This window comes from Neomonachus schauinslandi, chromosome 5 (genome assembly GCF_002201575.2).
Source record: "Neomonachus schauinslandi chromosome 5, ASM220157v2, whole genome shotgun sequence".
NCBI classification, from domain to species: Eukaryota; Metazoa; Chordata; class Mammalia; order Carnivora; family Phocidae; genus Neomonachus; species Neomonachus schauinslandi.
Genome location: NC_058407.1, coordinates 173,258,017 through 173,274,499, shown reverse-complemented (window position 1 = coordinate 173,274,499; position 16,483 = coordinate 173,258,017). Strand labels below are relative to the sequence as shown.

The 16,483-nt window shown below is 54.1% G+C and overlaps 1 protein-coding gene across 1 annotated transcript in view; it reads left to right on the top strand.

Annotated features, from left to right (window-relative positions):
• SDK1 (sidekick cell adhesion molecule 1) overlaps window positions 1-16,483 on the top strand; it is a 522,185-nt gene that overhangs the window by 420,380 nt on the left and 85,322 nt on the right. The window contains exons 26-28 of the mRNA XM_044915291.1: window positions 112-227; window positions 1,630-1,819; window positions 3,785-3,883. Coding sequence (XP_044771226.1) covers window positions 112-227; window positions 1,630-1,819; window positions 3,785-3,883 — 405 coding nt within the window. The remainder of the gene's footprint in view (window positions 1-111; window positions 228-1,629; window positions 1,820-3,784; window positions 3,884-16,483) is intronic.

The following is a 16,483-nucleotide window of genomic DNA, read 5'->3' as shown; positions in this document are numbered from 1 at the left end:
GCTCAGAATTCGTTGCTCTTTCAAGGACAACTTGATTGGGTAAAAATTGAACCTTTATTTATAGAAGACTTTGAACTTTGGGTACCAATCTGTCTTACTCATCCTTCGCAGTTCCTTCAGCCGCCCCTGAAAACGTGTCCGCTGAGGCTGTCAGCTCCACCCAGATCTTGCTGACGTGGGCTTCCGTGCCCGAACAGGACCAGAATGGGCTCATCCTGGGCTACAAGGTGCGTGTCGGGGGTGCCCGTCCGGTGCGTAGGCTGTGCAGGCATGCTGCGTGTCACCCCCAGACCAAGGAGCACAGAGCGCCGTCCAGACCTCCAGCACCCCCCATCCACAGCACAGTTGTGATGGTCACACCTGTCGTCTCCTCTAAACTGCATCCCCATCCGGGGACGAGGCCTGGGTACAACCTCCTAACAGAGGCACGAACAAGGCACGGCTAGGAGCCGGCTGCTTAAACTCAAGCCTCTGCTTCCCGGCTTGCACAGCACGAGTGATCGTGGTGGCTGGCTCTGAGGCTGGTCTGAGAAGGAAGGGGGTTTGGTTTTGTGAGATGCGCTTTGCTCCGAGCGCGTGCCGAGTCGGTGTTCTTGGCTACCCGCGTGCGCGCGGGCACACCAGCATCCTGGGCAGTCCGGGGCAGTGGCGGCAGCAGGCGGGGGCGAGCGCCTTCCTGCCTCTCCGGGAGCCCCTACCAGGTTCGGTCTTACCTGCACTTACCCACCTGTGCTGTGTTCCATCCCCCCCACCCCCAGCAGCGGGATGGATTTTCCTGGATGTGACCAGCAGGGCCTCCCCCGTCTGTTACACCTGCACAGCCTTCGGGCACGGGAACCCCAGGCTTTCTGTGGGTTCGATCCCCAGTCTCTGGTTTTCCCCATCTGTTCTCGTGGGCATTCAGATTGCTCCCTCACGCCCCATTGGACGTGGTGATCTCACTGGGCAGGTGCAGTGACCAGAACTCCACACCACACTCTTCTCCCAGAGAAGAGAGCTTGCCCTGCTGTGTCCAAGCTCCTCCCCAAGGACCACCATCTTTTATGGCCTCTGGGTCCCCGACTAAGGGACCAGTTCGGGAAGGGTGAGCTGTGAGTGAGGACTGAGCAAACAGGCAGGCGCAGGTAGGGCCGTGGAGGGGAGCCTCCCAGAGTACTGTGTCTGTGCATGGACAGCAGCATGGAGCCCAGGGGACCGCGGCCCGGGTTTCCAATGGCTCACAGCAACTCTCCTGGGGCAGGAGCCCAATTTCCCAAGAAGCTGGGAAACCGCGGGGGGCGCTGGCTCCTTCTGTAGGAAGCATAAGGTCTGTGTTTGCGACCGAGTCCTCGTTCTAGCGGGCGTGGTCAGTGTGGCTACTGTTTGTGCCTCGGATCTTGTCAATCATGGCTCAGGGGCAGCTCCCCCCAGCCGCGGGCTGGGTTGTAACTCCAGGTCCTCTTCTGCTCTGGAGTGCATCTTCCCCCGAAATACCATAGCGTATGGAAACTAGATCCGCAAGCCTCAAACACAGCTGTTGTGGGAGAAAAACCACAGCTGGCTGGTCCGTGCCATGTGGTTGAGAGGGCCCCCTCCGAGCACCCCGCATCCCCATGACCACGCACGCGTGCTTGTGTGCTAACACTCCAGATTCTGTTCCGGGCCAAAGACCTGGACCCTGAGCCCCGCAGTCACATCGTGCGAGGGAACCACACGCAGTCAGCGCTCCTGGCCGGTCTCCGGAAGTTCGTGCTGTATGAGCTCCAGGTGCTGGCATTCACCCGCATCGGCAACGGAGTCCCCAGCTCTCCCCTCATCCTGGAGCGGACCAAGGACGACGGTACGGTAACGGTGTGCCTGAACAGCCCAAACGATCCGGACGGTTGTCATTTTTCATTTAATTTTCAAACCACCTTTTCCCCCCCTTTTTTGGTTGAGGAAAACAAAACAGAATTGCTTTTCAGTCACTGAGCATTTATATGGCCAATTTCAGCCCAGAGTGAATTTTTACAGCCTAATTAGGAACCTCTGCACATTTCGGTCATAACTCTGTGAGAGGCAGCGCAGTAAAGGCCGGGTGGGCGGGGGCCGGAAAACATCCAGCCACTCTGGCTGGCGGTGTCCGCACAGGTCGGGGTGAGAGCCCCACTCCCAGCCTGGGTGCCTCGATTTCCGTGGTGCACCCGCTCCCGTGGTCCGCACGCCAAGAGGTTCCTAGAAGTTCCTGCACGGAGTGCGGCGGGCTCCACGGGCTCCCCGACTCCCCACACTTGTGCCTCCAGGCCGGAATAACAAGCACCTCTTGATGGCTCTGTTTTTACAGAAGTCTAAATCATCAGCAAATACGGTTTTCCACTTTGCAGATGTCAAACACTTAAAGGTTATCTCTTTTTACATTTTTATTGTTACACGAACTATAGCAAATAGTCGGGGAGGGGGCAGTATATTCTGGGGGAAAATACTGCTCTCCCCCCCACACACACACCCACCTTAGGGATCAGAAGCTTCTCGCAGAAGTGGAAGAACCGTAGATTTCCTGACACACGTCTGCGGAAGTCATTCAGTTAGCCCCCACGGTGCTCCGGCTGCTGAGCGGACCGGTTCTCTGTATTCTGTTGGGAGACAGCACCAGCGCTGGGCTTCAGTTGGGGAGAGTTAGGAGCATTGCTGTCCTTTCCTGGATGCAGAGCCTCGGGGGGCTGGGGCCTGACGGGGGGCAGTGGCCTCGAGGTTGTCTGCAGAACTGTGCGAAGCCATGATGGCCCGGGTTACACAAACGGACCTCCAGCCTTGGCCAATCACAACTGCCTCGTCCCAAAGTAGAGACTGGAATTCACAGAATGCTTTTCCTTCTTCTCCCACGGTGCGAGTAGAAGCATGCTTTCCACTCCCTCATTTCAGTGTGATCCAGGTGATCAGCCGCGGGGACGGCGCAGGGGACAGAAGCCACATAAGGCTGCTGTCAGAATTTGCATATTTATGCAGTTGGTCCTTGCGTGCGAGCCTATAGCCTCCTTACAGTTATGTTACCAAACGCAAGGGTCACAGATTTATTTAAACACGGATTTAAAATGTTAAATACTGTTCTCCACTTAATAGCCAGAGGCAGAACTCAGCGGCCCTGGAATGACCGTAACAAACATCATCCTATCTCTGTATTTGTTGTTCCGAGCCCATTGCCTCTTATCTGGGAATCCATTAAGTTCCAACCGGAAGTTCTGACACTCACTCGCCTACCCATTTAAGTAAATATACCTACGAGGGCTATGACGCTGGTAGGCAATGGTGCCACACCACACAGAATTATTCTGCGCATTTGGGCACATCAACTCTTCATTTTCTAAGACGGTGCATAGGAGAAAAATCATTCGTTGTAAACATGTCACTTTGTCAGTGGGGAGGGACTTTAGGCCGTCTGATTTATCTAACACCTGCTGGTAGGTGTCAAGCCCCCAGAAGGATTCAGCCCAGATTGGCGGAATCTTGACTTCGGGCTTGATGTGCTTGCGGCCTCACGCCCCTTGTACTCACGGGCTCCCAGCACGGTTTGTGAGCACCGCTTCTGGAAGTTGGAAAAGCAGATGAGCTGGATTCTAAATGAGGTGTTTTCTCAACATCATTAGGGGGCCACATGGAGCCAGCTAGATTCCAAAAGTCATTCATGGCCTTGAGCGTCTGGTCTATGAACAGAGTCACCCATGGTCGCGAATGCTCGGCCAGTCCATAGAGTCCTATGTAACCTCATCATGTTCCCCCCTAACACCGTAGTGGCACCTGGCTCACGGGTTTCCTCTCCTCCCTCCAGCCCCAGGCCCGCCAGTGAGGCTTGTGTTCCCGGAAGTGAGACTCACATCCGTGCGGATCGTGTGGCAGCCGCCGGAGGAGCCCAATGGCATCATTCTGGGTAAGGAGGCGGCCGTGATTAAAGAGATCATAGCTCGGGGAAATAGCAATTACATTGATTCCATCTGTTTTTATTACATGTCAAAGAGGTTGAACAATAACAACAACAAAAAAAACCCTGCCTTTTCTGCGCTGAGAAATATGGGACCCTCTACTGTCTTGTGAACTGTGTGCTGAGGTTTCTTTGCAGATTGAAATTTACATTTTGTTAACCCAAAATTTCTTCCATTTGTTCGTGATTCACAACAAAACCATCTGTAATTGGCCCTTCCTTCAGCTCTGAAATAACCAGGCTGTTTCCATGGGCGTCTGGGAAGAAGCAGCCTCATTTTTCACAGGAGCCAGAGACCTGGGCTTCGCTCCCAAGTTCCAGGAAACATCCTTGCTGCAGGGCCTTCACCTCATCCTTTTAAGAAGTTTCCAGAGTGAATTGTGTGCCTTGGGTCCCCGGGAAATTGTTTATTTTAACGTTTCGTTCAGGGGGGTATCTCTGATAGCATTGATGAAAAGCCTTAATTTTTCTTAGCTCCCCAAAGGCGGCAGGTTTTATTTAAAAAAAAAATCATTGGTTCCCTTATTTAGTCACCCTTTCACCATGACAAATTTAGGGCCTCCCCTATGCACGGCACTGCGTGCATGGTGGGCAGTAAGGAGAGAAGATGCGCCCGTCCTCAGGATGTGAGTGAGTGGCTCACAGCACCATCGGGGAGAGGCCCAAGGACAATGCAACGTGATAGGTGACTAATAACAGTTCACGAGATGCCCCACAAGCAGGTCCCCCAGGCCGAGGGAGCTGGATCTTGCCGATGAGTGGCCTCTCGAGTCCTGGAGGAGGGGAGGTGGGGCGTCCACTCAGCCAGACGGATGCCTGGTGCCTATGGGAATATAGACGGACCCCAGCCTGGAGATGTGGGCTGGAGCCCGGCCGGAGATGGCTGGGGATGGCCGGCTCTGCCATGCAGGGAGTGCCCGGGGGCCCAGATGCTGAAATCAGGGATCCAACAGCCAGGGTCCCAAGCTCGGTCTACTCTCCAGACCCAGGCCAGCATCCAATAGGGTGTTGCCCTAATCCAGACTTGCAACGGACCCCCACATGTGTTAGCTTGTGCTTGGGATGGTTTACAGGAAGATTATAAACCTGAGCTTATAGACAGGTAGTAAAATTCACCACTTACACCTGCCTCTGACGTTAGGATTCTAATACTTGGTTTGAAAAACAGTTTCACTTCATTAAAAAATTTTTTTTAAAAAAAACTCTCTGCTGAGGGCAATAGGGAGTCACCCCAGGACTTTGAGCTGCAAAGTGACCTAATCAGGTTTGCCTTTTAGGTAATAACTAGACAGAGAGGCAAATATTTTTTGAGTTCTTGTTCCATGAACACGGGGAGGACAGAGCCTGGGGCATACCGACGTCGTCTGCTGCAAGGCTGGGGCCCTCCTGTCTGGCCCTTCCTCGTGCGATTCCTGGAGTTGCTGGGCGGGGTACTTTGCTAAGAGTACAGTATTTCTGAATTGGGTAACCTTCGAAACTGCCGGTTCTTGCTGCTTTAAAACCACGATGAGCCGCGGAAGAAGCTGCTGGTGAAGTGTGTATTCTCATCCCGTCTGGATGAGGCAGGATCACAGACACGTGTTAGGCCCAGCGCCTTGTGCTCCAGACCTGGGGGGGAGATGGTCTACGGAGCGTATGGCTGGGCCAGAGGTTTCCCGGAGCCCCTCAGCGCTGCACCCGGCTGTCTCTTCTGGACCAAGCAGGGCTAAACATCTGATGACCCAGGGGGCATCCCCAGCTTGCCATGAGACAGGAAACCTCTCTGGAGCACAAAATGTGAATTCTGACCTGTCACAGTACCCGGAGTCTCCAGGAAGCAGAGTGTCCCCGGCCTGCTGAGGAGGGAGGCCCCATCCCCACCCGCCCCGGGCCTGGCAGCCTCTGCTCCTGCGGCCCCTGCCACGGCCTCTGCCCTCTGCCCCGGCACTGCGGCTGGGGCAGATTCTGTGCCCACCTCCACGCTCACTGTAGCCATCCTGGGCCGACAGGAATCATCCCGACAGGAGGACCCCATGGGAGAGGGATGGGAGGCCAGTGAGGGTTTCACGTGTGTTCCTCTCTTACCATAGACGGGCATGCGCTCTGATTTCGTAGCCATGGCTTTGAACTACTCATCCCGGGTCCTCCTTGCGAACGTGGGGAGGTTCTGGCCTCAGCCAGGGCCAGCCCACTGTGCTTGCTGGTCCTTAGCCCCTTCTGTGCCTCTAAAGTCATATTCGATGTCACCTCCACCTGCAAGCTCCCTCCACGCCCGTCCCTGCCTGGTTGTGCCCACCGTCATCACATGAGTCTCACTGTCCGAAGGTAAGATCTCGTCACTCACTTTGAAGGGCATCTCTAACGTTTGTACGTCTGACTGAAAAAGCACCGTGAACAGAGAATTCAGACCACAGTGGGGTAGCATTTGTATCATTCAGATTTGGAGCCCTAACTCAGGTACTACCTGGGAGAGACGGGGACGTGGGCAAACACACACGTACGCTCCTGGAGAATGATCTGGAATGTCTGGCACGTCTGTCCTCTGCATCCCGGAGGCCCTTCCCGTCAGGTCTTAAGCCTGGAGTCCTCACACCTATACCCAAGGGGACACGCACGGGACGCTCCTGCCACATGGCTTTTCATAACAGGACATCCGAGTGTCCATCCGTCAGGTGACAGAAGGGTGTATGGTGGGCTCTTCACGCAGCAGAAAACATGATAGCAGTTAAAGAAATGACCAAGATCTACACGAGTCTACATGAGGAAATCTTACAAGCATCCATTCAAGGGAAGAAAAACAAGTTGCAGGAGAATACACTCAGTTCCTGTACATTTAAACCTTTATGAGCATTATTATTATCATTTATGGGTCCACACGTGAAAGTGTGCACTCACGGACAGGAAGACACCCCGAGTTGCCTCTGAGGAAGAGGATCCGGTGGGCCACAGGATGGCCTCAACTTTTTCTGCTTCATCTTCTCTCTTATATGAACAAAACAAAAACAGTCCAATTTGGCAAAATTGCAAGATTTGTTCAGTTGGTGCGATGAATACTTTGGTGTCCCATCTATATTATTCTCAGTATTTTCTGTATGTTTGAAAGATTTATAATCAAAAAGGACAATCATGTGCTCGCTTCGGCAGCACATATACTAAAAAAAAAGGACAATCATAAGATAAAAATAACACATTCACTCTAAATTTAAAAAACAGAAAATTCAAACAAATGGAAGAAAATGAGAATCACCCACAATTCCACTGCCCAAAGATAATGTTAATATTTTTTTTCTAATCATTTTTCTAATACTTTAATTATAAAATATTTCCTACTTAAAAGGGAACCTCTTCATTGTACTGCATGTATGTTTAGCGGTGGTGACCCGCACGTGTCCCTGCTGCCCCATCTAGGATGGACAGCCCACCAGGCCCCCCAAGGGATTTTGTGTTTATCTCTCCTTCAGTTTTCTGTATGACTTTCCTAGAGTTAAATTTAAGCCTAAAAATCTAATATTAGTGCTGCATGTTTTTGGATTTCATACAAACTCTTGTCGCGTGTTTTTCTGCGACTTGGCTCTTCTCTTCCCACGTCATGAATCTTTCCTACGTACACACCCTCGCTGTCCGTTTTTGCACACACCCGACCAGGACGTTTGTAGCGTCTCCAGCATCCTGGTGCTCGCCTCCTGGTGCGTGTGTGGAAGGGTTCCCCAATGCCAGATGAGCTCACCCAGCCTTGCGGGTCTGTCGGCTGCTCCCATCCCTGGGCTGCCCTGGGCTTCATCTCAACTCTTACTGTTCCTGTTTCCTTTTAAATCTCTATAATTTCTCCTTCTTGCTTGCTGATTCAACCATGCACTTAGCTTTTCTTTTTTTGATACCATATTTATTAGTTTTGGATGTCTTAACAGGAAGATTTTTCAGGACATCTGGTTTACCACATTGCTGAAAGCAGACTCTCTCTGTATACTTCAGTACTGTTTGGATGCCCAAGGTGCGAACAGGTTCATCCCAATAATGTAATGTTTAAATGCAAATACATTATAATTGAAAATTTAAAAAAATATGGATGATCTCCCAAATTGTGCAGTCAGAAATAATGATGTGACTGATGTCCTTAGAGGTGAATGTTCACAGCGTTTCTGATGATCTCCTCAGGATAGAGGCCTGGAAGTGGAATAACTGGGAGAAGGTCCTAGAACATTTCCGAGTTCTTCGCCTACTTGTCACACTCCCCCTCCAGAACGCTGTGTCAGTCAGCCCTCCTGACAGCGGTGCCCAGTCACCCCACCTTCCCCAGCATCGACATTAATGGGTTTTTTTTCATCTTGGCCAGTTTGATACGTAAAATAGAATATTTATATGAAGGGGACATTTTCAAAGTTTACTAGCCATAATTTATTTATTTATTTATTTATTTATTTTAAAGATTTTATTTATTTATTAGAGAGAGACACAGCCAGAGAGGGAACACAAACAGGGGGAGTGGGAGAGGGAGAAGCAGGCTTCCCGCTGAACAAGGAGCCCGATGCGGGACTCGATCCCAGGACCCTGGGATCATGACCCAAGCCGAAGGCAGATGCTTAACGACTGGGCCACCCAGGTGCCCCATAGCCATAATTTATTTTTTTCCTCTTGGGAATTTCCAGTTCTGTACTAGTTTGCTGGGGCTGCCCTGGAGAATCACACAGCGCGCGGCCTGAACAATAGGAATCTATTTTCTGTCAACTCCAGAGGCTGGAGGTGTGAGATCCAGGCGTGGGCAGGGCTGGTATCTCCAGCGGCCTCTCTCCTTGGCCTCCCCATGCCCTCCCTCACCTGGTCATCCCTCTGTGCATGTCTCTGTCCTAATCCCCTTTTGTACGGGCACCAGTCCCACTGGATCAGGGCCCCCCTCCCCCCAGTACTTCATTTCACCTTAACCCCTCTGTAAAGACCCTCTCCCCAAGTACAGTCATACTGGAGGTGCTCAGGGCTAGGACTGAACATGGCAACTTGGGGGATGCAGTTCAGCCCGTAACACGTCCTTTGGCCATTTTTCTCTTGGGGACTCACCCCTTCCTTACTGGCTCTCACATGCCTTACATGTTGGCGGCATCCAAGTACCAAGTGGCTGGGAGACCTGAGCCCGAAATCCGAGTCTGAGTCGGGGGCCTGGCTCTGCGGGTGGGGTCCGGACAACTTAGCCCAGGAAACACCGCCCGACATGATCATTAACAATATTCACTGTTACAGATGTTGCAAAAGTTCCCCTTTTGATTTTGGTCACAAAGACTTTCACGTAGGGCTTGAAACGTGTGTGTCTTCCCGTCGTCTGCTGTTTCCACAGTGGGGAAGCAGGGGCTGTATCCTGCATGCTGGCCCAGTAGGCTGGGGTCAGCGTACACCCGGCCCCTCCCAGGGTCGCCGTGACTCCCTCCGCTCCTCACTCTGAGTGGTGGCCTCTCTCCCCACTCTGGACTTGCAGCCGCATCACTCCCTGGGCACCACGTCCACTCAGGACATGGTGGCAGGACTGGGGCACGTGGGAGGGTCAACAGGCTCAGCCTCTTTGGGCTGCAGAGGGCGAGACAGAGCAAGAGGAAATGCTGAACAGCCACCTGATCTCAGGGCCTGACTCAGCCGGCTGTTCTCTAGGAGTTTCCCGACTCCATGCCCCCAGGCGGCGTGATTCACCCTCCCCCGCATCCCCACAGCCATAGCCTGCAGGATAAACTCGTGAATCCCGGGCTGCCTGCTCTGCTCTCCCCTGGGTTTTAAGCACCACACTCCGGACAGTCTGAAGGCAGCGTGGGCAAGCTTGCAGACTCAGCAGCCCAGCCTGGTGAATTTAGGCACGTTACTGAGCCTTTCTGTGCCTCAGTTTCCCTATTCCTCAAATGGGAATAACACTCATACTCCCTCGTAGTGTTGACTGAGTTGGGCATGAGGACCTTAGGACAACGCCTGCCACGTGGTAAGCACTCAACGAATGTTTGCTCGAATGCATGGCTGTTCTGTATTTCATCATGTCTCCCGGACCAGAGAATTGCTTCTTGACGCCCAAGTCTTCGCCTGGTCCCAGCATCTAGCTGGTGCTCCCCAGCAGAGGTTTCACACGGGCAAACAGGGAGAAGAACCAGGAAAGGCAGGTTGGAGCCAGGTTATAAGATGCTCCTAAGGGAAACTGAGTTTCAAATTTGGATTTTGATCTGTAGTTCCTGGGGGTTGGGGGGGTCACTAAAAATCACAAAAATCCAGGTAAAGAGAGGGCACTATTTAAATACTTGGAGCATTCCAACCATGGCAAAGCAGACGAAAAGCAGAACAGTGCTGTCTACCTGTAATGCAGAAAAACACCACATCTGAGCATCTTTTGTTGTAATGGCCTTTAGTTATAATGGTAACAAATGTTGTCTGGGTAACCTGTCACCTGGATATTATTACAGCTAGCACACCAGATTGCAGACGCCGTAGGAAGGATGAGAAAACAGTTTCTAAAGATTCAGCCTGGTGTTCATGGGAGAGAAAGGGAGACATCTTTTTGCAAGACCGGCTTCCCACCCAGAGACCTTAAATCAGTGCTCCCACTTGGGCAGCGCGGCCTTCCAAGTATATAAACACCTCTGCAGCCCATGATTTTGTAATCTATATCAAGACATGTTCTTGCATTTCCAAAGAAGATTAACAGCACGAAACACCACCAGGCGCCTACAGGGAAAAACACTTGCTTACTTGCGTAAATATTTTACTGTGGAGAGCTTTTAGCATTTAGAGCCTGCCTTTGGGGGATGCGGTGCGAGCCTCCTGAGCACGGTCACCCTCCCTCCCTCGCTGACGACTCCGCACTCCCTTAAATGCTGCCAAGCTAACGTGATGCATGTGCTCTTTAAACCCACGCGGGGCTGCCCGGCCACACACACCAGAGCCTCCCCCCACTTCCAACTGCCTACCGAGGGCCTAACATTTACCCTTAGCTTATTACAGAAGGGTGTGCAAAGACTCTGCTGAGAATTAGGAGTGCGAGTGAATATAATCCCTGTTTGCAAACACAGAGTTTTGATCCACTATTGCATTTGTCTGCCCCCAGCCCTCACACGGATAAGCTGTAAGACCAACAAGCCACACCGTGCCTGGGCTGGGCGCCCCTGGGGCCATTCTGCTGCTGTGGGCTCTCTGGAACAAGTTGTGGGTGCTGACAGGGCCCTCACCACTCACACCCACCCACAGGGGCTACCGAGGGGGTCAGCAGCACCGTGCCCCACTGGAGGCCTTGGCTTCGGGCCCCCGAGCATCAGGCCCTAGGGACGTGCCACCAAACAGGAGATTCTCAGATGGGTGCCTTTCGCTCATACGGGAAGCACATAACCCGCAAGAGGCCTGCAACCACCCAATGCACCAGACGCAGCTCCCTCAGGGGGCTCTGGGTGCCAGTCTACGGTCACCCCATCTGAGCGAGGCAGCTGAGACCCACCCCCCCCAGGGGCCCCCCCCCCCCCCCAGGAGGCTCCCACCAACAGCAGCATCTTAGAACCTCCTCCTGGATCTCACACGGCTAAAGGTTCTAGAACTGGTATCGGGCTTGAAACACAGGCCCTTCCCCGATGCTCATTTTCTAGATGCGAGTTTTTTTCCATCTTCACCTTGGATCAATGTGGCTCATACTTGGCCTTGCCCCCCTGAATGCCTGTATTATCATAATTTACCCATAACTTTACAAATCAGACTTCACTCGGGCTTTGTTTTCCTCCTACTATTGATTCGACTTGCCCACTCTTTCCTCACACCCAGCGCAGCCTTCTGCCCTTGCACCTCTGACATCCAGCATGCTAATGTTTCTGATCGCGCTCGAGCTGTAATTACGTAACTAGCCTTTTCCACCGAAACACTCTTTTCCCTCAACACCACCTGCCGTTGCTCCCTACAAATGCAAGAACGGGCACTCAGCTTCCTTTTGCCATGTGTGCCCAGGAAAAGGCTCTCCTCTACTGCCCGTTGAGGCTAGGGCGTTGTAAGGACATTTGAGGTGGCCGTCTTTCCGTTCACGGGGCCACAGAATGGGGACTGGGGGAGGCCACCCTGAGTTTAGGGCGGATAAGAGGAAGGCACGAACATACCCCCAGGCTGAGGGACTTTCTCCCAGTGGCTCGTGTGGGAGCTAGAGCAGAGGCGGAGGTAATAAGCCGGGTTTCCCGCAGCTGCGCACGGACGACGCCATGCCTTGCTGTTCCATGTGTTGCTTCAGAGTCGGCGCCGTGGCTGTAGAAAGTGGGCCTCGTGGCCTGTGCTTCGGGGGCGGAGGGGCCCAGGGCAGTCCCGCTGCAGACAGCCCCCTTGCTGCTCAGTGCTGGTGGTGCCTCGAGGGGCAAGTCTATGCGTGCAGTATTACAGCCGATCAAAACTCACATTTCTGAAGGACAAGAAGGACGCTTTGGAGATGTGGTAAGAAGACACGAATGAAAAGCCTGCACTTGGAGTAAAATCAGTTTTGTTTCAAGTTCATATGCGTAGGAAAATGATGACCAAAAGCTGTCCCTAAGATAGGAACAGTGACCTCGGGACGGTGGCAGGAGCTGTGTGTACGGTCGGCCCGCAGGGCCCCCGCACTGCCCCCCACGCCCCGGCCCACAGCGTCTGCCCTGGGGCCGGGCTTCTGGGGGAGTGCCCAGCAGCAACCCCCAGCCCATGACTGCTGGGGGCTGGGGGGACGCCACCGCAGCCCCTGCCACCCCCCCCCCCCCCCCCCAGTGGGCAGAGCCTTGGGGGCCCAGCAGGGCAGCTCCTCACTCGCGCCGTCTACCGGCTTCCTCTGTCTCCTGGGCTCACCTCCCGAGAAAACTCTTTACTCTGGGCTGTCTTGGAGTCGACTGCGCCCCTCAGGACTCAGGTAGCAACATCCATAGAACAGAAAGTATCCTGTGTGGGCAGAGACCCCCCCCCCCAGCATCTCTAGCACCTGCCCCTGCGTAGCCGGCTCCATCCTCCTCTCCTGGCCAGCGTGGCCGATGGTGACCCACGGCGGCCCGTGGGATGTGACATTCAGAGGGCCTGGGGCCTCAGGCCGCCCCCCATCCTGACGTACGCTCTACCTCTCCTTGGTGCTCTGGGCTCCGACGGCCGAGGGTTCTGGCATTGGGCTGGGCGGGGGCCTGTGGGGGGCTGCCCCTCGCAGGTTGTCGTGCGCATCCCACACCTAGCGGGAGCCTGACTCCAGCCTCTGCTGCAGGGGCCTGGGACCCACTGCCCGGACCTTATTCCTGATGCAGGTGCCCCACGCCTCTTCCAGACAACCCCGATTTTTCTGTCCACTTTCCAAAACAACTCATGCTCTCCAGAGGAACCCTGGTCAGCGTTTCTGCCTCTCTGTGTGCTGGTGTCGACCCCCTAGCACCCCCCCACCCCCCCATTCCCAAATGCCTTGTGGTCTCTCCCAGTCCCTAACGGTCACCTTGCAAATGTCCCATAGAGCGACCAGTTTATTTTCCACTTGTGTCTCTTTTCTTCAAATCATCAGAATTCTACCGTTTTAGAGCAGGAAGGAGCTGGGGAAGCAGCAGGTCCTCCCGGGCAGAATGGGGCTCCCACACTGAAGGCTCAGCTCTGTCCCCTGCTCACTGTGCCCCCTCCCGGCCCTCGGGGGTAAAACGGACACGCATCCTGTGCCTGAAATGCAGAGGCTCTAATAAGTGGGGGCAGGTCGTTTTCTTGATTCATAGTGTAGGGGTGAGCGTGTCTCCCTCTTCCCTCCTGGGTTCTACGGCTGGTCCAAGAATTAAGTTCACATAAGACAGATGAACAGGAGGAAAACAAATTTAATTTTGTATGTACAGGAGCCCCAAAGATCAGAGGCTCAAAAGTGACCAACGCAGGCTGTTTTTAATGCTTCTGAGTCAAAGAAACAGTAGATTGATGAATTGGCAAGACGAGGGGTTTGGGCTTGGGGCGGTAAACTAGTGAAGTAACAGGGTTACTGCCCGTGGTTGGCGACAAGGCTGCCTCTCTCCCTCCCAGTGCAGCAGGGAGACTGATTTCCTGCTTCCAGGGGGACAGAGGAGGGTCTAGGTGTCCCTCTGGCACTGGCCGCTGCTTAAGTAATTTTAATCCAAAATAATCAATATGCGAAAATGGCATGTTTGGGTGTGGCCTAAGCTACTCTGCTTCAGTGGCTGGAAACGAGAAGCTGAGAGTCGCCTTGGGGTTGGGGTTGAAGCCTGGCTTAGGGCCTCCCGGCAGCCGAGGCGTTGAGTACGGAGGAAGGGCCTGCAGGCTGCAGTCTTGGGCTCCAGGGGGGCTGGGACGTCTCCTAAGCCATGCGCGTGCATGACCAGGTGTCTGCCCGCTCTGGATGCTGGGAGAGCGTGTGCTGGCAGGTGGTTCCTGCATCTTCTTGCTCTCTCAGCTATAGGCATGTGTTCTCACACCGTGAAGACAAAACCTGTTCAGCTCCTCCTACCCAGAAATCCCGTGTGCACGTAGCCAGGGCCCAAGCCCCGGGCCTACGTACGTCAGCCAACTTCTGGTGCAAAGTCGGACTCTTTCTTTGAGGAGGGTTGGTATCTCTTCATCACCGGGAGTGATATTCAGATGGCTGAACTCACTGACACCAGGTCACACCTCATTCTTGAGGTTTTAAAAATGTTGTTTGCTCCTGTTCTTGTAGGTAACGTCTGTGCCTGTCACTGTGGTCTCTGTGCTCTGTCAGTTTGTCTTTGCAAAATATCCCTCCTTATCTTCTTTCTCTAGTTTAGGGATACGCATATGTTAATGGCATTGGTCTGTTGCTTTTTGTTCTGGGCACGGTCGGGGGAAGAAGGGGTCGCCACCAAGGCCCCTGGCTGACCCTGGTCCTACGTGAGGCTCGCTTCGGCCTCTGTATATGGAGCGCATCCCCATGCGGGCAACACCGCCTTGGGACAGCAGATGGCTTCCACCCAAGCTTTGATCTAGACTGTGCACCGCTGTAAATTTGCCGAACGGGCATTGCTAGTCCCCCACAATCCCACTGCAAATCCTGACAACATAAAAATAATAACATGACTCAACACAGCCAAGGGAGGCATCCCGGGGGTAGAGGTGCTTTGAGAGCATCGACTGACAGAACTTCATGGCTGCGGGGGGTGTCAGAGACACAAACCGGAAGAGAAACAACAGCAATACTGTGAGCGATCAACCGTGTGTGACCGACGAGCCAGAGGTGGAAGTACGCTGACTTCACCCCCATTCCCGGGGACGGGGCCATGGGTGCTATAGGAACAATTAGGGATTGAGTACCCTGTGGAAATCATGGCCGTCGGGGGCAAGGACGTCGTGACTCACAGGCAGGAGTATGAGAAGAGCCACAAACAGACAGCCTTGGGAAGGACCAGACACGTGACAGAGTGAATGCCGACCCAGAGGGGCTACCGAGGAGAGCCCAGTGCGGGGCAGGATGTTGCACACTGCGTGCACACACAGGCAAGGACGAGCGTGTCTTCATGGATGCATCAGCGGCTCCCTGCTCTCCGATGCTCCCCAGAAAGACACCCAAGAAGCCGGGCCTGGGTGGGAGGAGACTTCTTTAAACTCGTTCCTTACATTCCCGTGTTATTTGTGAGCCACGTGAGTATAATAAAATTCACAGAGTAATGACAAAACATTGCAATAGAACATTTTAATGCCTTCGTTTAAAAAAAAAATAAAAGTCAGCTTAAGGGTAGGAGTTTTCCAAGATGAATGTGAATTTCAGGACAAGAGACCCTGTTTCGGCCAGAAGGCGGCCGACCAGAGACGAAGGCCCTAGACGCACGGTCCCAGCCCCAGGACACAGCACTGTCAGGTGACACGTGCGGAGGGGCCGCACTCGATGTCCGCTCTGTGCCCGGCTCAGTGCAGAGCACGCAGCGCACAGCAAACGGGACCAGCCTGGTGGGCCCGGGGTGTCCCTCCCACGTCTAGGTCCTGTCCCCAGCTCCGAAGGGACCGAGCGGGAGCCTGACCCATGTCTGTCTGGGTCCCGGCCCTGGGCTGCCACTGCCTGGCACTCACCACCCTTCCCCAGAGCTGCCAGACTCAGCAGGTGCCTGGGTGAGGGCCAGAGGCGCTGGGGATGAAACTCCTTGGAGGCTGCATGACAAAGGACGTCCAGAGTGGCAGGTGGAGGGACTGGTGGGGACGCTGCGTCCTGCAGCCTCAGAGGGTGGAGAACTGCCTATGGTCCTTCTTCTGTAATCACGTCACAAGCCAGAGGGAGTGTGCGTGGGCGCTCGGCGGCGCTGGGGGGCCCTGCGCACCTCCCCGCCCCTCCCGCATGGCCAGCGCCCTCCCCACGAGCCACTCCTGCTGCACAGCCTAACAGAGACCCAGAGGGGGCACGTCGCTGGGTCACAGTCACACAGCAGAGAATTCCCAGAGCCTGGATCGCAGCCCGGGCAGGTGCGCTTCCAAAGCACATGCTGGTCGCGCCCCGCAGGCTGTTGTCCCTTGGAAATACACTCGTGCTGCAGGCACTCGATGCCCCGTCTCCAGTAGCCAGGATGTGGCAAGGGGTCCCTCCCTTTGCTGGAAGATTGGGGCGGATGTTCTCTCTTCACAGGAACAGTATGACTCAGTAGAAAG